Source organism: Haliotis rufescens, unplaced genomic scaffold (assembly GCF_023055435.1).
Source record: "Haliotis rufescens isolate VD_foot unplaced genomic scaffold, xgHalRufe1.0.p SCAF_108, whole genome shotgun sequence".
NCBI lineage: Eukaryota > Metazoa > Mollusca > Gastropoda > Lepetellida > Haliotidae > Haliotis > Haliotis rufescens.
The window spans coordinates 116,106-140,440 of NW_025963789.1; the positions used below are offsets into that span (position 1 = coordinate 116,106).

At 41.8% G+C, this 24,335-nt stretch overlaps 1 protein-coding gene across 1 annotated transcript in view; it reads left to right on the forward strand.

Annotated features, from left to right (window-relative positions):
* LOC124143375 overlaps positions 1-24,032 on the forward strand; it is a 28,762-nt gene extending 4,730 nt beyond the window's left edge. The window contains exons 2-16 of the mRNA XM_046512333.2: positions 1,739-2,349; positions 2,969-3,134; positions 3,933-4,277; positions 4,659-5,063; positions 5,181-5,359; positions 6,814-6,976; positions 14,424-14,509; positions 14,843-14,867; positions 15,624-15,718; positions 16,385-16,519; positions 20,660-20,866; positions 21,241-21,347; positions 21,705-21,855; positions 22,093-22,253; positions 22,772-24,032. Coding sequence (XP_046368289.2) covers positions 1,739-2,349; positions 2,969-3,134; positions 3,933-4,277; positions 4,659-5,063; positions 5,181-5,359; positions 6,814-6,976; positions 14,424-14,509; positions 14,843-14,867; positions 15,624-15,718; positions 16,385-16,519; positions 20,660-20,866; positions 21,241-21,347; positions 21,705-21,855; positions 22,093-22,253; positions 22,772-23,534 — 3,599 coding nt within the window. The 3' untranslated portion in view covers positions 23,535-24,032. The remainder of the gene's footprint in view (positions 1-1,738; positions 2,350-2,968; positions 3,135-3,932; positions 4,278-4,658; positions 5,064-5,180; positions 5,360-6,813; positions 6,977-14,423; positions 14,510-14,842; positions 14,868-15,623; positions 15,719-16,384; positions 16,520-20,659; positions 20,867-21,240; positions 21,348-21,704; positions 21,856-22,092; positions 22,254-22,771) is intronic.
* The last annotated feature ends 303 nt before the right edge of the window (positions 24,033-24,335 follow it).

Below are 24,335 nucleotides of genomic sequence, written 5' to 3' on the forward strand. Positions count from 1 at the left end.
ATGATTTCAGCTTAATACCATATCTATATGGAAAGTAAGTGGATTAATGTCACCGAAATCTATTACTGTGAGTTATAAATGTCTTACACTCATTGGCGTTAGTTTTTTCCGATACTAAACTGTCCAGGTAGAGAAGTGTCTCTGTTTGCTACTTTTGTACAGTAAAGCTGTTTAAATGTGTTTTACTGGAACAATTGGCGTAAGTTTTCCCGATACTAAACTGTCCAGGTAGAGAACTGTCTCATAGATCTCCTAAAGCCAAGAGATGCAATAGCGAAGGCCAAACTAACTCTATTTCTGAGAGATGGACAGCTACTCTAACGTATATAAACAGAGCAGCCAAGGATAAAAACCCACACCTCGCAACTGGACGAAAAACTGTGATGCAGTTCCTAGATGCAGTTGGACACTTGGTGAAATTACAGTAATTGTTATGTGACTGATGAATTTGTGTATCACACATGTACTTGATTAACTTATGTGACTGATGATGATGATATTGATGTATGTTGAATATATGACCTTATTAAAGTATAAATCATCAGTGCAAGATTTTATTTTCTTTAGTTGTTGAAAAATATGAAGTATACCTCATTAGTGGAAGAGTTCACTTTTCTAAAGGTATAACATCCTTTATGTGATGTGCAGTCAACCCTACATTTGTTTTGATAAGGGCGTTTGCGAAATGGGATGTAGGCCATATGAGGCCGAGGACGGGAGCAAAAACCGCCTTTCACAATAACAAGCTCATTTTGGGGAAGGCGACAAGCGGGTTCTTATAGAAAACAGGTCATTGTTATAAATACGTAGCAGCATGCGTCACCGCTTTTCATCTCTGTGCTATCGTTAACTTTATAAACTGTATGAATGTGAGTCTACATAATTTGTATTATTCCTTTACTTTGGTCATTTTATTCATTTGGCATACCTTTCACTCCTATCGCCAAAACAGCAACCGATGTTTACAATGTAGAGCTAAGTTATTTGAAGACATGGTATTCTAATATCCCGTGTCGATTGTGTGCAGCTGAATTTCTCAAAATAGATCAAGTTTCTAAAATCCAGTCTAACGTATATTTTAGTAAAAGTATTTACCTAATAAAGTCGATATATTTGATTTAATATCATAGATACAGATATGAAATTTTGAAGCTCGAAAGTCACATGTTGTCGTTCTACAATTGCATTGAAAACTGTTCATTGTCATGTCACATGACGCCACAAGGTTGCGCTGAACTCAGCATCTCCTCGGCACTGACAGGATAAGTGTACCACACTCGTCCCCAGTTTCTCAAATTTCAAGGCTGTAAGGCATGGCACCAACGCAAGCGTCGCTGTCGATGGATCTGTTGTACCGTCTAACTAGCTTCCAGAACTTTCTAGACAGTGTTGTGCTTACCTTAAATAGTACTACATTCATGACGACTAATCACTGGCCAAACACAACGCAATGAGCGTTCTACCGAATCTCAACAGAAGCCATATAAACAGTTACAATCATTGTTCAATAATCAAATACACTGCCACATAGTGCACAATATAAATAAACATTCGTATTTCGTCATATATTAACCAACATATACGGTATTCGCGTTTCTTTTGTCGGTGAGTATATGAACATCAAATGCTTCTTTGTAGACTCAGTTAGTCTTAGGGATATATTTAGGGCACCTTCTTCTCTTTAGCTGGTCTTATTGGTCACTTTTCTTAATTCCACATCTATTTTCCAAATTATCAGGGTCATCCAAAAGTGAACTTCGAGAGATGTGCCGCAAGACTAGACTTTATGACAGTAGCAACAGATCAAACACAGTTCGCTGTCTTCTGACCAAAGTCATTCCAGAAATCTTTGCAAAGAAGGATATATCTGCAATAGTGGAACTTCTAGCAGTTCCAGTTCCTGTGATACAGAATAAAGTTTTAACTAAACTCGGGGACATCCTACTTTCAACTAAACACGACACTATTGATCATGATGATCTGAAGTCAGCTGAAAGAGCTTTGCTTGAACGCTGTCTGACAGAGACTGATGTTATAGACCCCGTGTTCCTGCATAATTTGATTTCCACGTACCTTCTGACTCTCACCTATTTGGTGGTGTCCCAAGAATCTCGTCATTCATCCTTGGATTCCACCATCAAACGGGTAAAGCAATACATTTCACAGCCAAGCTCAGGAAACGAGTTTCCTCTGAGTGACATCAGTGTGTTTGTCGATGACATACAAAAACGTATTGATTACGTCAACAAAGCAGTCACAGCATGTGGAACGAATTGGAAGCAACTATCCTCCGTGAAAAAGAAATCCTGGCCTGTTCATTTCTCTATGGTCTTGGGGACACTTATGGAGGTAAAACAGCAACTTGATAGTAAACATTCTAAATCACAATGCCTTATTTCAAAACTCTTCCTTTCCGCTTCAAGTCTTCTAAATTGTGGAATTTGTTTCTTGGAAGCATATAAATGATTTTTGTTTCGTGTATCAACTTGCCTAAAATTGTATTACCCTTTCAGGGATTTCCGTTTTGTAGACACTGAAGCACTGTTACCATACATATAACAAAGTGCATGTATGCTACAAGGTCAATATGTTTGCGGATACATTGCCGGTACATTGACAAACCCCTCTTTGATTCCACTTATTATCATGTAATATTTGAATAGTGAAGTGACATTTATATGCTTTCTTTTCTTGTCTTTTAGATAGAATAGTTTGATGTTGCACTTTGTAACATTTCCCAAAGCAACTCATAAAGCTCGCAATTGGAAAGTTTTCTGTTTCTGTATAGTTATAATGGAAATGTGAACCTCAAAGTAATGTTTGTTTCAATCGACCAATCGGTTTGGGCAAGAAACGCTGCAATGATATAAAATAACACTTCCGACTTTTAGTTATTTTAAGAATTTTATGCCCAAAGTTCAGTGGCACAATTAATCTTTAAACTAAACTGTTTTGTTTCTTGAAACAGGTGTTTCATGGCGACCCCCAGACTGCCCTCGTGGCCTTAGACACACTCCCAGCACTACTGAAGCCAGGGAAACCCAGAGTTAGAAACGTGTTAAAGAAACCAAAACCACAAAAGAGAGTTGTACAGTTGGTCACTACTGGGATGGTTGCTTACCTGAATGCCTTAGGTTTGTTTGTTTGTTTGTTTGTTTGTTGTTTAACGCCGCGCTCAGCAATATTCCAGCTATAAGACGGCGGTCTGTAAAATAATCGAGTCTGGACCAGAGAATCTAGTGATTGACATCATGAGCATCGATCCACGCAATTTGAATTGATGACATGTATCAACCAAGTCAGCGAGTCTGACCACTCGATCCCGTTAGTCGCCTTTTACGACAAGCATGGGTTGCTGAAGACCTATTCTTACCCGGAATCTTCACGGGTTGAATGCCTTAGGTAAGTGCATACGTTGCTGTCCAATGATAGTGTAGAATGCCCATTAAATTAATGTTATTTAATAGAAGGCATTATCATTCTAATATCACCCTATGGAGTGAGTTGGGTTTAACGCCGCTTTTACCAGTATTCAAGTTATTTAGCGGCGTGTCAGCTTGATGTGGGAGGAAAGCCCCAAGTGATGCAGGTCTAGACGTTTACCACTTCAGTGAAACCCACGAGCACGGGTATGGTGCTGACAAACCTAGAAACATAATCGGGGCGAACCGGGATTCGAACCCACAACCTTAGGTTGTCTGGCGTGCCCAAGGGACGAAACTCTGCACAGCGAATCGCGGCGCCTTAGACGACTGGGCAACCCATGCCCACTAATATCACCCTAAATAACCAGTTGTTATGTTCCCTGTCAACGAACGTAAGGACGTTGGTTTAAGATTTCTAAAAAGTATGAACAACGTTACAATGGAACGAGTTTGCGAGTTCTGAAAGGTGCATTTGAGTAAATCACTGTACTGTAACTTCGTTAACAGGAGATGCAGTAGGTGAGGATATAGAAGATCGTGCAAAGGCTGCTTTCACAGCTCTTGGATTGTCACTAAAGGACTTGGATAGAAGCATATATGTCATGACAAGATGTTTATTGTTTTCGCAAAGCCCTGTGATCAGACAGGGTGCCGTTTCCCTGTGGAAAGATGCCAACGCTGAAACAACACACAGTTTGATGGTGACAGAGGTTCTGACGCATCTACATCCAATCAGCATCAACCGCCTGCACAAGCAACCAACCAACCATTCTACAAGCAGCACAAGCTGGAAAGTAGCTTCTACTCAAATTGGATCAGAAAAAATCATGATACACGTCAATTTACCAACAGGTATAAAACTAGGAGGTGCCCAGTTTCATTAGAACTAACGGCAATGGTACAATAGTTTTTTTGTTATTGGTTCAAATTGGACATGTCAAATGGGAAGTGCTGCTTACGCATACTGTACACTTTATACATATATGTATTATTCGTTTAGCTCATGTTTTAAGACAGAGTATTAGTGGCAGCACTTTTCCTGAATAAAAAAGGGTACAGTTCTGACAACCGTTTTACTGGACTTAGCTTCGCCATTTGTTCTCGCAGCTGTACCTATATATCTCGATAATTCATCCTCTATCTACTACTTAGTTTGTGCGATCGGACATCAACACTCCACGTTATGCTCTTGCTGCATACAAACTATGGTTTAAGTATTTTCAAACTTTCCAGAGGACGTCCTTGTGGAACATAGCAGAAGTCCATCCAATCCGTCGGATTGTGGTCACCTCATAACAGTCGAGATTCTGAGAGCTCTTTCTACCCATAAGGGTATCCTGTCTATGTGGTCGTACAGAATCGACCAGTTCCCTGTTTTCTACATCACTGAGGATTACAGCCAACAGAATTTCCAGAAGGTGCTTTATTACAGTGCCAAGAACAAGGACTGGTTTAAACCTCTTCAGCTCATGCAGTTCCTTATACAAGCCCTGGAAGCAGTTATCGCCCTTCATGAACATGGCACAATACACAGAGATCTTACTGCTACCAGTTTTGCATATAACAAACAGAGCAAATCTGTCAAGCTGTATCGCTTCATGTTGGCTCGAAAATGTGGACGAGACGAAACTCTTGTTGGTATGTCCATTCATGTTCTACTTTTGGTAATGCATTAATAAAAACACTCATCTGTAATGTAGACGAATATTTATTGTATTTATGCTTGCTACGTATAATGACTGACTTTATTGTTAGACAGAGAATGTTCAACCATTCCCACGAGATGGTCTTCCCCAGAGTCCCTCAAGAAACACCATTTCTCTATGCGGTCTGATTATTGGATGGTTGGGCATCTCATCTATGAAGTCATCACACACGGTTGCCTCCCCTACTCAGATCTCAAAGGACAAAATGAGTCCGCCATTGGCAATCTGGTGAATGTTTTGGAACACAGTAAATGTGTATATGTATAACTGTATATTTGTTTTACACTATAAGCAACATTGACCAGTATTCGTCAAAGGGACATAGGGGCTATTCATCTCACCGACAGTTGATGCATGTCATCGTATCCCATTTGCGGAGATTGCTGATCATAGTGTCAATCACTGGATTGTGAGGTCCATACTCGATTATTTACAGACCGCCATCATAAAGGTGGGATAGTGCAGATTAATACAACAAACAAAGAAACAAACATGGCTTGGCTTTGATATGACCTAACACTAGCTGACCACCCGATCCCGTTAGTCGCCTCTTAGGACAAGCATATTCGCCTTTTACGGCAAGCATGGGTTGCTGAAGACATATTCTACCCCGGAATCTTCACGGACCCATAAACCTCACTCACTGAAACGCATTCACAGTTGCAATAATTTCTCAGCATGATGCTAACATTTATTTTTCAAAACGGTTGATAATTCAAAGAGTTCATGTTTCGGTGCTATATGGTATTAGTAATGTAACCACATATAAGCCACACCCGTGAAGATCCGGGTTAGAATAGGTCTTAAGCAACCCATATGCTTGCCGTAAAAGGCGTCTGTGCTTGTCGTAAAAGGCGACTAACGCGATCGGGTGGTCAGGCTGACAATTTTTTGTAGATGTGTCAGGGTAAGGAGACCCTTTTCTCAATCCGGTAAATATTACAGCTGTAAGTATTACAGCAATTAATATTACGGCTGGATGATTAAGGCGGAAAATATAACATTCATGAAAGAGCAACTGAGACATATAAATGTACAAAATTCCAAATATTTATGGAACCTACCCATTATAACATGGTTGGGGGCAAATATATGACTCTTTTATTTCTCTAGTGATAGAATTATTCATTGAACCGTTTGGTAAGACAAAACAAACGTTTATCGATAGATGTTTGTTTGTTGAGACACACACAGCAATACCACCAGCCATATGACGACTGTCTGTGAATAATCTATTCACTGAAGCATCAGACCCGTGAAGATTCCGGGTTAGAATAGGTCATCAGCAACCCATACTTGCCGTAAAAGGCGACTATGCTTGTCGTAAAAGGCGACTGACGGAATCGGGTGGTCAGGCTCGCTGGCTTGGTTGAAATATGTCATCAATCCTAACTGCGTGGATTGATGCTCATGATGTTAATCACTGGATTGTCTGGTCCAGACTCGATTATTTACAGACCGCCGTCAAATAGCTGGAATATTGCTGAGTGCGGCGTAAAATAACAAACTCAACCAACCAACTAACATACAAGTCACTATTGGGAATTTCTTCTTAACAAATGAATTGTCGTAGAATTTTAAACTATTTTTGGACAGGCAACATAACGTATAGCGTAGTTTGTATGTATGTATTGTCCCCTGCTTGTTTAGATTGTTCAGTCAATTTGCTTCTCATGCTCCAGATAAAGGAAGACAGAAAGAAGTTGTGCCAAGAGAGGTGCATCCCTACATCCGTGTTTGACGCCATCCAAGGCTGCACTCGCTATGATGATACCCATCGCCTGTCCGTGTGTGAGGCAAAGAGCAGGTTGGAGGAGACCTTCGATCGTTACATCAGCTGCAACGGTAAACCCATATAACATTTCTTCCGATAGCTTAATAATTATGCTTTCACTGTCTGACCCATTGTTCATCCTTGTTGCTAAGGACACAGTTGCCAAGGAGGTCAATGTTTAAGAATGTCCTAATGGGCCGGGATAACAATCATTGTTGCAATTACATACCTGGCGCGTCGGGCCGTTTGACAGCTGTTCTCTTATTTTCTTCTTCTGAAAGTTAATAATATGAATACCAATATTATTCTTTTTGATTTTATCAAATCAGTATGCTGTAAGATTTCTGCTTCATGCTTTAACATGGATTGCATTAATAGTTGGACATATATTTCTCCGTTAGATTGTTTGTTTGTTTGATTGTTGTTTAACGCCGCACTCAGCAATATTCCAGCTATATGACGGCGGTCTGTGTAAAATAATAGAGTCTGGACCAGACAATCCAGTGATTGACATCATGAGCATCGATCCACGCAATTGGTTTGGTTTGGTTTGGTTGGTTGTTTTACGCCGCATTCAGCAATATTCCAGGTATATGACGGCGGTCCGCCGATACACGCGTCCGCGTTCGCTTTTGGTTGAACCGACACTTCCGGTTCGTCTGTCGATGTTATGGTTGCAGAATAAACTGCATTGAGTTGAGACTGCGGTGTTGACTAATCCTTGGCGTGGTGGCAGCAGCTCTGAATCCACGTCGGAATATCATTCCAACATACAGGAGTGACTTTTCAACCGTACACCCTCAAATTATTTCAATCAGTGAGCAATTCATACGTCAAATGAACTGTCAGTCAGCCGTTGTATCGTAGTGCACGTAAGTTCGTTATAGTAGATGCAAGTGAAGGAACTCGCATTGTGTCAGCATTATGGCCGAGCAACGTGCACCAAAGCAGTCGCAGTTAACGAAACAAAAGACTATCAATTCCTTTGAGTGAGTGAGTGAGTGAGTTTGGTTTTACGCCGCTTTTGGCAATATTACAGCAATATCACGGCGGGGGACACCAGAAATGGGCTTCACACATTGTACCCACAATTCATTTGAGAATTGGCGCCAGAATTTGACGTACATTTTATCACTTGATGAATACTTTGCCACATTTCTCAGTAACGAATTTACTTGGGAGAAAAAGACAGCTACCAATCCAAACAGAGGTCTTACGGACGACTGTGAAAATGTCCATGCCGCTCGTAGAAAAACTGCAATTCAGAAAAATGCTCAGCTAGATTTGATGCTAGGCCAGATTGCTAATTTCTCTCCTGTTATTTCACGAAATTCTATTTCCAAAAACTCAACATCCGTTCAGGATATTTGGCAGAAAATAAGGCAACATTAAGGTTTCCAGTCTACTGGTTCCCATTTCTTGGACATTGCTGGTATTAAGCTACAAACGGATGAACGTCCTGAAGACCTGTATCAGAGGATCATGGCAATTTTCGAGGATAACCTCCTGACAACTACGTGTGGTATCAGACACCATGGTCAAGCAATAACTGTTGATGAGGATCACACACCTACCATGGAAAATATGATAGTGACTTTGTGGTTGCAGTTAGTCCATCCAGGCCTCCCTTCTCTTGTGAAACAGAAATATGGGGCTGAACTCCGCAACCAGACTTTGGCTTCCCTTAAGCCTGAAATCTCACAGGCTTTGTCATCATTGCTCGATGAAATACTCAGTATTGAAGACACCAAGGCTTTACGAACGTACACACCAAGTGGCTACCCAAGGCAAATTACCCAATTTCGTGGAGGAAAGCCTGCATCCTCGAGTAAGATGCGGCAATGCATCCTCTGTAGGACGGCAGGGCGTCTTTCTTATAACACACACTCTTTGAAATATTGTCGGTTCCTTCCAGAATCTGACAAAGGTGCATTGTATGGCCGTTCCCGCCTTGTCCCCGATGAGGAAGAGACTCACGATGAAACAAACTTGCTCATTGACCACCATAGTATCAAGCGTGTCAATGAAGAGCCTTCGCCATACCTGAATGCATTCTATGGAGGTCATCCTGTTCGTCTTACTTTAGATACTGTCGCTACCACGAATATGGTTTGGGCCTCTTTTGCATCTGCCATCAACCTCCCGATCACTAAGGCATCCCAACGAGCCCGTCAGGCCGATGGTGTCACCCCATTAGAAGTGGTAGGCAAGGTTCAGTGTATTCTCGGTCGTGGGGACTTAGAGTTCCAACTGGACGCCCTTGTTGTGAAACAGCTGGATGTAGATGTTCTTGCAGGGAATCCATTCCTCAAGCTTAACGACATTGCAGCTAGACCAGCCAAGAACCAAATCATCATTGGAGGATCCAAGGTCGTCTACTATGGCCAGCAATCAGACACCAGTGCTTCCGTGCGACGTACTCAGGCCTTCGTACTGAGAGCCCCATCTAGACAGACAATCATACTGCCTGGGGAGTATATTGATGTGAACATTCCACATGATACCCCATCCGACTTACGTTGGGCTTTGGAACCTAGACTGGACAGTCCTAGCAACGTGGGTGTTCCAAACTCAAAAACATGGCCCCCATGTCAGGATGTGATGTCTATTGGTCACGTGATTAGAATTGCAAACACAACTGACAATGAAATCACACTCAAGAATCATGAGCACTTTTGTCAAGTGAGACCAATTACAAGTCCAACTCCAATGGGGATTCACATCCTATGATGAACGAGCCAAACCCTCCACCAAGTGCAGGTACCTCCCGAGCTTTTTCCAAGTGTGTATCAGTAGACCAAGATTCCATCCTTCCTGATGACATGCGTCGAAGGTTTACCGCCCTCCATGAAGAGTTGGATGATATGTTTAACCCTTCAATCTCCAAGTACAATGGAGCGAGCAGAGACATAAAGGCTGTGGTTAACATGGGAACTGACACTTCCCCCTCAACGAAAAGGCCGTTTACCACAGTATAATAAAGAAATGATGGACACGTTACAAGAAAAGTTTGATGAACTTGAGACACAAGGGGTATTCGCCAAACCGGAACAGGTCAACGTCACAATTAAATACCTAAACATGTCCTTTCTCGTTAAGAAACCCGGAGGCGGAAGTCGGTTGGTTCCATTGTTCGGAGAGGTTGGCCAATACTGTAAACCCCAACCTACACTGATGCCACATGTAGATAAAGTCCTTCAAGAGATTGGGAAATTGAGGTTTATTGTCAAAACATACTTACACAAGTCTTTCTATCAGATACCCCTATCCCACAGTTGGATGAAGTATTGTGGTGTTGTGACCCCCTACAAGGGCCTACGTGTCTATACCCGCTGTGATATGGGCATGCCAGGATCAGAGGCGTACCTGGAAGAGATGATGAGTCGAGTTTTGGGGGATCTTGTCCAAGATGGTAGAGTGGTCAAACTGGCAGATGATCTGTTTTGTGGTGGTCAATCTCCGGAAGAAACCCTCTCCAACTGGCGCATGGTCTTGTCTGCCTTGAAAAACAACAACCTCCACCTGAGTGCAACCAAGACTGTGGCATGCCTGAAACCTACCAATGTTCTTTGATGGATTTGGTCTGATGGAACCTTAAAGGCGAGTGCTCACAAGATATCCGCCCTTGTTGCTGTTCAGCCACCTCCTACAGTACGGGGGTTGTGCAGCTTTATCGGGGCATACAAGGCTCTGAGCAGGGTTCTGCCTGGATATGCATCCTTGATGAATCCCCTTGACAATGCCGTGGCTGGTAAACAATCCTCTGACAATCTAGTGTGGACTGATGATCTCAGGAAATCCTTTGAAAGTGCACAGTCTGGGCTGCCAAACTATTACCATACCTCGTACATCTGATCACCTGTTTATTGTCACTGACGCCTCTATCAAATCACAAGGAATTGCTGACAAGGAATTGCTGCAACTTTGTATGTCAGCAGCGATGGCAACACTCGACTTGCAGGCTTCTTCAGTGCGAAGTTGAAGAAACATCAGTTGCAGTGGTTACCATGCGAACTGGAGGCACTTGCAATCGCCTCCTCGGTCAGACATTTTGCACCCTATATTACAGCCTCTCAAAAGCAAACTCAGGTTTTGACAGACAGTCGCCCCTGTGTTCAGGCGCACAACAAACTGTTGCGAGGTGCCTTCTCTACAAGTTCAAGAGTGACTACATTTCTCTCTATCCTGAGCAGAAATCAGATCTCAGTGGCACATATTTCAGGTGCTACTAGCTTGCCGTCAGATTATGCAAGTAGACATCCCATCGAGTGTACTGATCAGACCTGTCAGGTATGCAAGTTTGTCTCAGAATCTGTGGACTCTGTCATCATGTCACTCTCTGTTAAAGATGTTATGGATGGTGGCGCCAGGATGCCTTTCACAAGTAGGGCAGCATGGCATGCCACTCAACAGGAATGCCCAGACCTCCGCAGAACACACTCTTAGCTGGCACAAGGAACCAGACTGTCAAAGAAAATTACAAACATCCTGGATGTCAAACGCTACTTGAGGGTAGCTTGCATTGCCAGTGATAACCTTTTGATTGTGCCAGATGAGAAACCATTTCAACCAAAGCGTGATCATATTATAATACCAAGGACTGTCATCAATAGTTTCATGACTGCCCTGCACATTCCTTTCAATCAACCATCATGCTACCAACTGAAACAACTGTTTAACAGGTATTTCTATGCACTTGACATTGACAAGGCAACCACTGATGCTACTGCTTCCTGTCACCATTGAGCATCTTTGAAATCCATACCATCACAATTGTATCTACTGTCAACAACTTGTTCCCCGGACACTGTTGGCACTCACTTTGCAGCTGATATCATGAAACGTTATGGACAGTTAGTGTTTATGTTGAGGGAAGTTGTTTCATCCTTCACCTAAACCTGTTTTGTACAGAACGAACGACATGACCAGTTACGCAACGTCATTCTCATGCTTACTGCTGATTTTAAGTATCTTGACCCAGATAGTTGCACAATCAGAGTGGATCCTGCCCCTGGATTCGTTTTACTGGTCAAGGACCAGATATTGTCACAGCATGGCATTCACCTAGATTTGGGCTCCCCTAAAAACATAAACAAGAACCTTGTCGCTGAACGAGCTATTGAAGAACTGGGTGTCGAATGTCTCCACTTGAGCCCAGAAGGTGGTCCTCTTTCTCCAGTTACTCTAAGCTTGGCTGCAGCCAACCTGAATACAAGGATTAGAAAGGGTGGGCTGTCGTCTCGAGAGGTGATCACTCAACGTGACCAGATTACTGGGGTTCAGCTCCCGTTATGTGACCGCCAACTGGCACTCAAACAGCAGCTTTCCAGACAAATTAATCATCCTTCAAGTAGTAAGTCTAAGGCACATGGGCATCTCCGTTCAGACCCTGCCAATGTAACTATTGGAGATCTAGTATATGTCAAGTCGGATACCGACAAGACACATGCTCGATCAGTGAATGGTCACTGGACTTTCGGACCATGGCTTTTAGATCAGAAAGTTTACTCAAAATCAGTTTAGATCCAAGGTTTATGATGTTCGTCCCACAGTTTTTGCGTCTCAACCCAGAGACCAAATAAGAGGTCTTATGGAGAAAGATAATGTTGTTGAAGAGTTAAGACCACAAACAGCAACAGCCGATGAACCTCCTTCAAACGGTGACAGTGATGCTTATGACATGACCATGAACACTGATGGATCTTTACCTGGGACCATCAGTTATCCCGAGGATGAAGAGGATACAGACCTTGGTTGTTCTGTTCCTCTGGACAGCCAACGTAGATCCCTGAGACAGCGGTCAGCACCGTCGTGGCAACGATCTGGCGACTGGATAATGACATTATGACTCTAACATGCCATATACAAAATGACCCTTTATCAGTGTCATAAATGCACGATGTTGCATACATTTCATTTGGATTTTAATTGATGTTTTGTGTATTGTTTCAAACATTCTGAACTTCATTGTGAAGCTGGAGAGGGAGAAGAGTGGTTACGCCACTACACGCGTCCGCTTTTGTTTATTCCAACTTTTGGTTGAACTGACACTTCCGGTTCGTCTGTCGATGTTATGGTTGCAGAATAAACTGCATTGAGTTGAGACTGCGGTGTTGACTAATCCTTGACGGTCTCAAAAATAATCGAGTCTGCACCAGACAATCCAGTGATTGACAGCATGAGCATCGATCCACGCATTTGGGATCGATGACATGTATCAACAAAGTCAGCGAGCCTGACCATCTGATCCCGTTAGTCGCCTTTTACGGCAAGTATGGGTAGCTGAAGACCTATTCTACCCCGGAATCTTCACGGGTCTCCACACAATTGGGATTGATGACATGTGTCAACCAAGTCAGCGAGCCTGACCACCTGATCCTGTTAGTCGCCTTTTACGGCAAGTATGTGTAGCTGAAGACCTATTCTACCCCGGAATTTTCATGGGCCTCTCCGTTAGAGAATAGGTCTTCAGCAACAAAATGCTTGTCGTAAGAGGCGCCTGCCCCGTGAAGATTCCGGGGTAGAATATAGGTCTTCAGCAACCCATGCTTGCCGTAAAAGGCGACTATGCTTGTTGTAAAAGGCGACTATGCTTGTTGTAAAAGGCGACTAACGGGATCGGGTGGTCAGGCTCGCAGACTTGGTTGATGCATGTCATCGATCCCAATTTCGTGGATCGATGCTCATGATATTAATCACTGGACTGTCTGGTCGAGACTCGATTATTTACAGACCGCCGTCATATAGCTGGAATATTGCTGAGTGCGGTGTTAAACAACCAACCAACCAGCCAATCATCGTATCCCAAATACGTAGATCGATGCTAATGTTGTCAATCACTGGACTATCTGGTCCATACTCGATTATTTACAGACCGCCGTCATATAGCCGGAATAGTGCGGCGTTAAGCAACCAAGAAACAAACTTGGTGTTGATATGACACTCATACGCTGATGTTAGCTTAAAGTAATCTGGGTATCGTTGTGAGTGCGGCGTTGAACAACAAACAAACACAATAAAACAAACATAACAAGAGTTTGCCACTAACGTGGCTATATCCCCCGCCCCTGTTGCAGAATTTATGACATATATAAATCTAAACAAACCCTAACCTTTTTTAACCGAAGTGGAACTTGTCATGTAAATTGTAAAAAAAAGAAGAGTTTGGAACCTAAGTCCATCTTGCATCCATGGAAACGTAAAAAAATAAAAGTTTCTAAACAGCAAAAGGCACAAGTTCAGCATGTACCTGACAGACCTGCAAAGTTTGATGAAAAAACGGTTTATGATCATGAGTTATGCTCCGGAAACGTGACGGCCAGACGGAGCCCGTTTCTATATCCGCCACCAACTTTGTTGGGCGGGGGATAATTATATTTCTCATGCTAGCTAGTCATTGATCAGTTTCTAGTCATTGACCTGACTGTCTTTATTTCATGTTGCTGCCTTCATATTAATCATGTTGTGGTACGTGGTTGTCTGTCTTCTGTATATGCATTGTGTGATATCTTCTTGTAGAACTACCTGAAAAGATAACTTCCGTGACGCCAGACATTTTGTTTCCTGGACTTGACAGATCATCCTATCAGGGTCTCCCAAAAGAAGTAGGTGACCAAGCTGCTTTTGGCGATCTCATTAACAAGAGACTAAGTAATGCATGTGGATTGTCAGGTCTAGACTCGATTATTTACAGACCGCCGTCATATACATTGTAGCTGGAATATTGCTGAGTGCGGCGTTATACAACAAACCATATATATATATATATATTCTAGTTTTGATACCTTCAATTTACTTAATGATCCGAATCAAAACAAAACGTTTTATTGTAGATTTAATTATAATTCCTATCATAATGGGATCTAGTACAGGACATAATCAAAGTCGATCCATTAGGAACATTAGGAAATTCACGGAAATAATGTTTGGTTTTTCAGGATTCCGAAGGCGATTATGCATATGGTACGTTCTTACTGTCATAAAACCATATTCAGATATACACCCTATATTGATCATGAGTGTGAGGACACAGATATAATAAAATCCATGACAATCAATGTTTTAGGCTTACACCGTGCATTACCATCATATTAAGATTCAATTAATTAAGTCTATTCCTTTGTAATCCCTCTATAACTTCAAGTCATAAAATTAATTAATTCATGTTGAGTGCACTGTTGTTAGTATCAATATAGAAATTGCATTTCCGCTTGTTTGTTCAATACAGTGATTATTTCGTCTCTTTCAACAGTTAATGAAACATGTTTGTCTCGGTTGATCAAGCAAGTTCTTGTGTGTATTAATATAAATTAGTTTGCTGCAAATTACACATGCTTAACGGGTACGTAAGTGAGTGAGTGTGGTTTTACGCCGTTCATAGCAACATTCCAGCAATGGTACGGCGGGGGACACCAGATATTAACTTCATACTTCAAACCCATGTTGGGAATCAAACCCGGGGTCTTTGGCGTGACGAGAGAACGCTTCACCCACTTAACTAACCAAACGCCTCTCCAGGGTGTTGGTACCTTTATGACTGACTGTAGATAATTTGTCTTCTGCAATTCCATGCTCATGGGGTTTGCTCATTGTGAAAAATAATCACCTACAGTCTATGTCATTTTGATATTTTCCCCTGGCGAGTCAGACTCATTGTCTGACATAACTGTCATCTGTAACGTACTCGTATTTAATATATCTTTATTACATCTCTTGCAGACGAGTGTGTCCATGAGTACCAAAATTTTGAAGAAAGTCCATCTACCTCAACAAATGATGAACCGTTGTACGAGGATTTTGGCGTAGATTTTCTGGTAAAGTACTTTCGCATCGCTTTTCCCTCCATACATAACGCGTTGAAGTGATTGCCCTCCGAGCAGAGTAACGTTGTTCCTTGTCTTCACACCATGGATCCCACAGATCAAACTGAAACATAACATGTACACACAGGACCTAGATCTTAGTATATTAAACAACGACCTGTTCTGATTCCCTTCATATAACGATATTGGTTTCAATGCAGTAACGTTAACCCTATTGTATATATAAAATGGCAAGATGAAACTTCATTCATTGTACGTCAAATGCATGTCATTTTAGTACAAGATGGCTGAAATGTTCTGATGCACATAATCCGAATTTCATATCCCAGTCAGATCACATTTCAATGCAATTATTCATGTATTACACACTTTAATCTTACATAGATAGGAATGCAAATATATACAGATATTCTGTTTGTATTTTTCTTCTCATCATTCTTTTCCTTATTGCTTTCCATCTGTTCGCTATTTTTTAGAATGCTTTCAGAGTAAGTTACCATTACTTGGACCTAATCCATTTTGTAATTGAAAAAATATGTACTTTAATTATAGACCCCTTTAAAACATGCTTATCTTCCTCTTATTTTATCTACGGTGAGCCGTTTACTTAATACAGTTATTTCAAGATCACTATGTAATCCCTTGTACGTTTCTTAGCTTTACCCAAGTCAGGGAATGGACATACTGTGTCGTCGCCTGACGCAGACAGAAGAATCACAATTGAACACAGAGAACATCCCAGGAATTCACGGCCCTGTGGCTGTTGAGAAAAGGAATGAAACAGAATACATGGTAAGATTGTTAGTAACAAAAGCTTTTCATACCGACATGGTGGCTACTACGTATAGCATAGGGGCTGTGGGTTAGCCTTGTGGTTAAATCGTTCGATACCCCACATTTTCACAATGTGTTAATTAGAGCGACAAAACCATTTCCGAAATCATAAGAAATATCTTCCGAAAGCGTCCAATGTACATTTCCAACTAAATCATAAGTATGTGTTTATGAATCATCATCAAGTGATGATACCAGGTGTTCACGAAGGATGAGCGTATCCTGCCATATAACATATGCAAAGACAAGTTCACCCGAAAAAACACGGGAACATACAGTACACGTAAAGATAGAGAATTGCATCGGATTTAGAAATGTCGTCAATATGTCTACCATTAAATGTTTTGAAAGCTTTACTGAGGCCAGGAATGTTTTAACAGCTTTGGGGCAAGCAAGAGTTTTATGATGCTCTTTGAAATCTCCTTACAAAGAGCATATTCGATTGTACCTCAAAAGTTGTGCAATGTGACACCATAGGCTGGAGCTGCAGGAATGAATATTGCTCGACATGAAGGGAAGGTTGACTATTGGAAAGCTGAAGACATCTCTCTTTTCATACGGTCTTGTGGAGGGTTTCTTGTCACTCTTCGCTGATCTCTTTTATTTCTAGTTCAGGTGGGGAAATCAGTTCCCATGTTTGGTGTGCCAGGAATATAACTAAAACATTCGCTGATTACTTGCACAACGACACAATCCAAGATTATAAGTGTACATTCGCACACATTGATATATAAACCAGAGTCTGTACTTTACTATCACGACTGCACATTACAATACAAATTTGCAGTCAATTAGCATCCACTATGTTTAGTGCGCACAATATTATGAAGACAGCCCACAATACCTATTTTCATACTCAATTTGACCTCCACCAATTCTTCGCTCCTATTATGTTTCAAGGTTTGTCAGCTTTGTTTGTTTGTTTGTCTGTTTGTTTGTTTCTTGTTTAACACCACACTCAGCAATATTCCAGCTGTATGACGGCGGTCTGTAAATAATCAAGTCTGGACCAGACAATCGACACACCATAAGCATAGATCCAAGCAATTGGGATCAATGACATGCATCAGCCAAGTCAGGGAGCCTGACCACCCGTTAGTCGCCTCTTACAAGCAGTGTCGCTTTTTACAGCAAGGTGAGTTGCTCAAGACCTATTCTACCCCGGATCTTGTTGTTATTTAACCAATGTGTGTGATATTCCAAGGTGCGAACGGTGGCTGAAATGTTCTGAGTCTAATTATGATGGACTGTGTTGATGGAGTTACTCCCTAGTTGTTTTTCAACATAATCCATCTCCCGAAGCAAACACTTCTGCCAGTGATGCTGGAGTGCCTTTATCAAACTGGTGTAAAATGCTAACCTGCTAGTTGTGAAACATGTCCTTCACAGCAGAAATCATTTGCATGATGCTTGCCAGACAGTACTTTCATCACGTTTGGGAGAGGTGGAAACCTGACGGTGCCACATGTGGCGAATATGGAGCGTGTTCAATGAGTTCAAAGCCACAGTCATGCAGTGCAGCCATGGCGACAATAGATTCTTGCACAAGTGCACTGTCCTGGTGAAACAACACACCTTTAGGAAGTTTTCGGGTTGTAGTCCACCAGGAGGAGGGAACATGCGGTGTCGCCACAACTGTGACTGTTGTTTAGTCTCTGTACTCATCCATGATTACAAATCGCTCAACAAAATCAGCTGAGTCTGCTTCAAAACGATGTAAAGTCTCAAGACAGATGATAAAGCTTGAGCTTTTTAGATCAAGGACCAGCAGCCTTGGGACCCAGTATGCTGACATTTTTGTAATGCCGATGACATCGCAGCAGCCAATTTGTCCATTTTCAACAAGGGGGATTACCTAATCACGTTCATGCCTGAGTAATGCTGCTTGGTTGTGTATTTGGTTCGAATGCAGCCTGTAAGTATGAAAAGTAGTGTTCTTAACACTTTCATACATCCTTTGTAGTTAGGCTTAGAACTGTTCAGCCACCTCTCGTTTGCATTACAGTCCGTTTGACACCAAATGAGAACGATGAATTGCAAAATAACTCGAAATTCAGAAAAGTGTATGAAACATCAATGCGGTACTTGACCATGAATACCCTGTACCCGACACAATCTGAAGTTTGTTTATTTTAAGACCCATGAAGGATGAAGTTCTTTAAGAAACTATCATGTAATTGTGTATAGAAATGTGGTACTTGACCATGAATACCCTGTACCCAACACAATCTGAAGTTTGTTTATTTTAAGACCCATGACGGATGAAGTTCTTTAAGAAACTATCATGTAATTGTGTATAGAAATGTGGTTTTTTTACATGACACGTAGGGGGGACAAACAGTGGAAGGCACAGCGCAAGCACGCATGCACTGCACGTTCTGTGGTAGGGGAAATGACAGAGCGTTAGAGGGGCCGTCTCATGATAATTTCAGTCGCAATCTGACTCGCTCATGCCATAGATCTCATCGTCGGAACTGCTGGTGCCTGAACCGACTGCCACTATTAGAGGTTGGAATGTTGCTGGCCGTAGTCCATCTCGTGACTAATAACGTGGCACTATCTCGTCAACGACTGTGGCCACACAACGCCTCCATGTTTCTATTGTTACCCGACCAAGGGATTCCTGTACGAGTTGTTCAACGTCTCGTAATTTTAACGTTGTGTTCGATCGTCCAACGTCACCCTTGACGATGCCCCATACCAACACGATTGGATTCAGGTCACAGTGACAAGGTGGCAGTCGTAAGACAGCGTGACCCTGACCCTTGATGTAACTGTCAACTTTATACACAGGGTCAGGTTTCATAGTTTTGATGATTTCATAGAGCTGTGGTTTCGTCGCTCGAGAAGGAAAGGTAATGTTCCTCCGTTGCAGCCAAGTAACCATGTCTCTTTTACGGTTATTAGAGGTTGGAGTCTTGCTTTCTGGATCCTGCACACTATGATACGGTGCATTGTCCATGACAATGAGAGACTTGGTAGGCAAAGCAGGGACTAATTTATCTTTCACCCACTCCAGAAATACATTGCCGTTCATTTCTGTGTGGTAGTCCCTGTTGTCTTTGGCCATGGCTCTAAAGACGAGGTCACAGTCTGGGAGAAAACCCTGACTAGCAGAACCAGCATGGAGAACTATGAGTCTTTCACCCTTTCCCATTGGTAACTTTCTACCAGACTCCTTACAGTCACCGCTGGGTACCCACTGACTGCTGGCTGTGTGTGACGCATTTACCCATGTCTCATCTAAGAAGACGGGCTCATATCCTTCTTCACGTCTCTGCTTGATGGTAAGAAGGTAATGATTTCGGAGACGAACAATGTCAGACCGTTCACACAACACAGCCCTATTTTCTCCAGTTATCTTTTTTTATTTGTAACCAAATGTATGCAACAGCTGCCATAGTTTGTACTTTGTAACACGTAAATCATGGTCAGTTTCAAGGTGTTTCTTCAAAATTCTTAGGGACAGGTACTTATTTTCTGAGTGCAGTCTAACCATTTATCCCTCTGAAAACTGTCTAATTTATCAACCTTGCGTGGTTTTGACATGTTCCCTACCTCCTTGGCCTGACTATTTGTATCTCGTCGACTATCAACATTTTTAAGTTTCTGAGGGGACATACCAAGAGCTTTTGAAGCTCGTTTCAAGAATGTATTAATTGCATAAAAAGGCTTTGCTCTTTCTGCTTCACTTCTAAAGAAATCATACACATTCAACATCAACTGTTTAACATCTGCTGAGTAGCGCATCTTGTCATTGAATGAACACGGTCACTGTGTAGCACGTGCAGACCGTGCTTGCGCTGTGCCTTCCACGGTTTGTCCCTCAACGTGTCATGTACACATTTCTATACAAAATTACATGATAGTTTCTTAAAGAACTTCATCCGTCATGGGTCTTAAAATAAACAAACTTCAGATTTTGTTGGGTACAGGGTATTCATGGTCAAGTACCGTATTGATGTTTCATACACTTTTCTGAATTTCGAGTTATTTTGCAATTCATCGTTCTCATTTGGAGTCAAACGGACTGTAGATGAACGTAACAAAGCAATCATAACAATCCTATAGGTAGCCAAGATAACGTTTAATGCGCAGGTGTACACCATCCCAACTTATAATAGTGTCACACTGTGCGATGTGATGGATGTTAGAAGACTCGGCCTATGGTCTGTGGAGTACATTCGCTGTTTGAGTGCAGTGGCAAAGACGTTGTCTCTTCTACATCAGCAAAACTGGGTCCATGGTTGTCTATGTGCAGATAATATTTGGATTGCTGATGCTAAAGATAAAGGCAGTTACACGGTAAGATCACAAACTTATTTTCTTGAGGTCGAATCCCGATTCTCCCGGATTATGTTCCCAGGTTTATCAGAACCATAAGTGGCAGGGGTAGGACGTTTCTGAAGCTGACACGTAAGTAAATCTGTTTTTTCAGTAACAATTGTCAGTTGATTCCACAATCAAACATGTTAATTGACAGATAAATCTGTCTCTTCAGAAACCTAAGAGAAATAACAACACAACGTTTCCTAAAGCATGCTAAAATGATTTCCTCGGGATTACCTGTCGTTCCTTTGCCCAATTGTCAATAACAGATGCCATGTCAATCCACGAGATAAACATGTTATTTGACACAAAGTGAGTACTCATCAAACCTACCTCTCTCCCTGTCACAGGTATACTTCTCAGACCTTGGATATATCCGTATGTCACGTGACACTGAGGATGGAATGATTGCCGATGACAGTTTTGTTGTGCCACAGGATGAACATGTGTACAGAAGGTAATTTCTGGAACTTAATACTTTGTACAATACATAACCGTTTGCTAACAGATGCCTATCCACTAAGGAATCAACCAAACGCAGGTATTTGCTATGCAGAGTAGTGTCCCTCACTTATGCCAGGTTCTAATACAAGATTCGTACAGATTGTTATCCTTGGTTTGTCAACATCAAACCCATGGTCGTTGGTTTCATCAAAGAGGTAAATGGCATCCCTTTCCTCTCAGTTTCAATTGACACACCGTGATATCACTGAAATATTGTTCAAGGCAGCCTAAAGCTTTTTGCAACCCCATTTACTCACAACAAATTATTGTTTGATGCAGCTTCGTCCCTGATGATTCATTATTTTGTCAGATCGCCCCCTGAGGTAATACGAGACGGTACCTACTCATGGGCGAGTGACGTCTTCAGTTTTGGCCTGATCTTATGGAATGGGTTCTCCAATTTTCGCACTTGCCACAATCAAAGGCATCAAAACATACTCGAGAGTATTCCGAAGGACAAGGTAACGTCATTGCTGAGCTGTATTTTATTCTAACTACCTTAGTTCCTGGTTTCGTAATGCAGATTTGCTCCTGTCGTTCCGTACCCTTTTGTCATATTTGGTTTCAACAAAGTGGTAAACGTGAACGGCCTGTTTTTCTCAAACATACATTAAATACTCAGGGTTTAAAAAACTCAACCATCCATTCTGTACTTTGCCAGCCTTCAGATATGTGTTAAAGTGTTCCTATTTTTACAGTTATATGAGTACCTGACCACAACACCTGGACATCAGATTCTTCCCAAACCGGAAAAGTGCCCGGATACAATCTATTCTCTCATGCTCCTCTGCTGGAGCTCAGAACGACATGAAAGGCCACGGATGACAGTTGTTCAACAGAAATTACTGGAACATATAAGGTATTTTCCAAATCATGACTGTGCAATCCATCATTCTCAAAATTACATATTTCATTATACTAGTAATTCCGTCTGGTCTAACAGTAGCATGTGCTGTCTATAAATACTCATAACATTTGCATGTAGATTAAGCCATTTAGTATGCTGTCATCCATACATACTTTCTTTATGAAATTTGATTGTGTAAATTCATATCAAATATGGAGTGAGTGAGTGAGTGAGTGAGTTACTCCACTCTGCGACGGAGGTCATGGACGCTTACCAATTAAGTAAACCCTTGAGCGAGCCATGGATACCAAGTGTCAAGATCAGATCCTATCTGCAATTTTGGGATAGGGATCAACCTTAAAGGACGATCTTAATCAGATAATTACCTTCATTTTAAACCACTGTTCATCCCATGCCCGGCAAGAGTTTTTTATTGCTCTACTTGAGAGGCTGAAAATATTACAAATTGTTTTGCCCGTTTACTATCACGTCAACATAACCTTTACCATTAAACATAATGCTTCTTTCAGCGATGAAGTTCGTCCCTACAGAAATCCGGGTATGTATGATACTGTAGATACCGAGGGGCAATCAAATGAAGATGACCCGTATGATGATCTTTCAAACATCATACCGTTAGATGACTATGATAGTGTGGCAGGGTCTTCCTTACAATGTGATGGGCCGCGTTCGTCCTTTACGTCATCTACACTTGTCGGTGGCGGCACCGGTGTGTCGGTTGACAAAGAAACATTGAAAGTTCACCCGAGTCCCAGTAAACCAAGGCTTAAACCAAAACCTTTGCCAGGAAATGAGACAAATGGAAAAGTCTTACAATTACAGAAGTACCTTGCGGAATCTGGGAGTTCGTCTGAAGGCTCCGGATCAAGAACCAATATTTACTACAGAGATCAGAATACAGTATGTGGTCAACTACCCGGAATTGGCAAGCCAGCTCATATTTCCAAATCTAACCTGGAATCTTTCCCCGAAGACTTGAAATCCGTGAGAAGCGAGAATTACCAGTATGACCTGTTTAATGTGAACAATGTTGAGAAGACGAAAACGAATGAGAAACCACGTCTCCCTTCAAAGCCAAAATATAAGTCTCTCCATACTCGAGATGCACCTTCAAGTGATGATCAACTTTGTGGTTATGTTGATGAAATATGTGCTGACTGTAGTCTCGAATTGTCTCCCAGAAATAGACCCGAATTACAGCAACCGCCTTCGCTCGACAGTCCACCGCCTCTACCACAGCGTCCGCCCCCACGACGTAACAGTGAAAAATAACAGGTGATGCCACAGTTCAGGACGACCCTCTGTATGGAAAATGAAGTAGCAACAAGAAAACTGATTGCTTGCCCAGGCACTTCATCCTACTGAGATCTCAGATGCTCTTCAGTGGGATTCGTAGATTTTTAGGCTACTTGACAAACACTTGTGTCCTGGACAAAAAACTGACTGAAATAGAATGATGTATTTATGTGAATATATTCGTGTCCCTTCTTTGCAAATATATTCATTTAATTTACTATAGATTGATTTCTATAGTGACCGAAATGGATTATTTATCATTAGTATTTTACACGCACAGGTACCTGTTCCTCGAAATATCAAAGCACTCCTTGCAAATAGCGATGTTGAGCTAATACGCATCGGCTCCCTATCTGTTCGCATTCTTGCTGTCTTAAATACTTATTGTAGTGAGCACTTAAACACTATTAACACGTAATAGCTGTCATGTTGCTTGTATCCCATGCATCAGAATCATTGAAACAATTATGAATAGCCTCATCATTCTTTTCTTTTTTACGGAATTTGACCATATGCTTCAATAAGGAAGTTTTTCTCTTACCGTTTTGGTGATCCACACAAATACAAACATGTGCTTGACCAACATATGAGTGAGCGAATGAGTTTTGCATGTCAGTTATATTCCAGGCGTGTCAGCTTAAGGAAAGCCCGAGGGAATGCAGGTCTCATACGTTTATCACAAGGTGAATCCCGCAAAGTCCGGGAAGATCCGGGTTAGAATAGATCTTCAGCAACCCATGCTAGTTGTAAGATGTGACCGACGAGATCGGGTGGTCA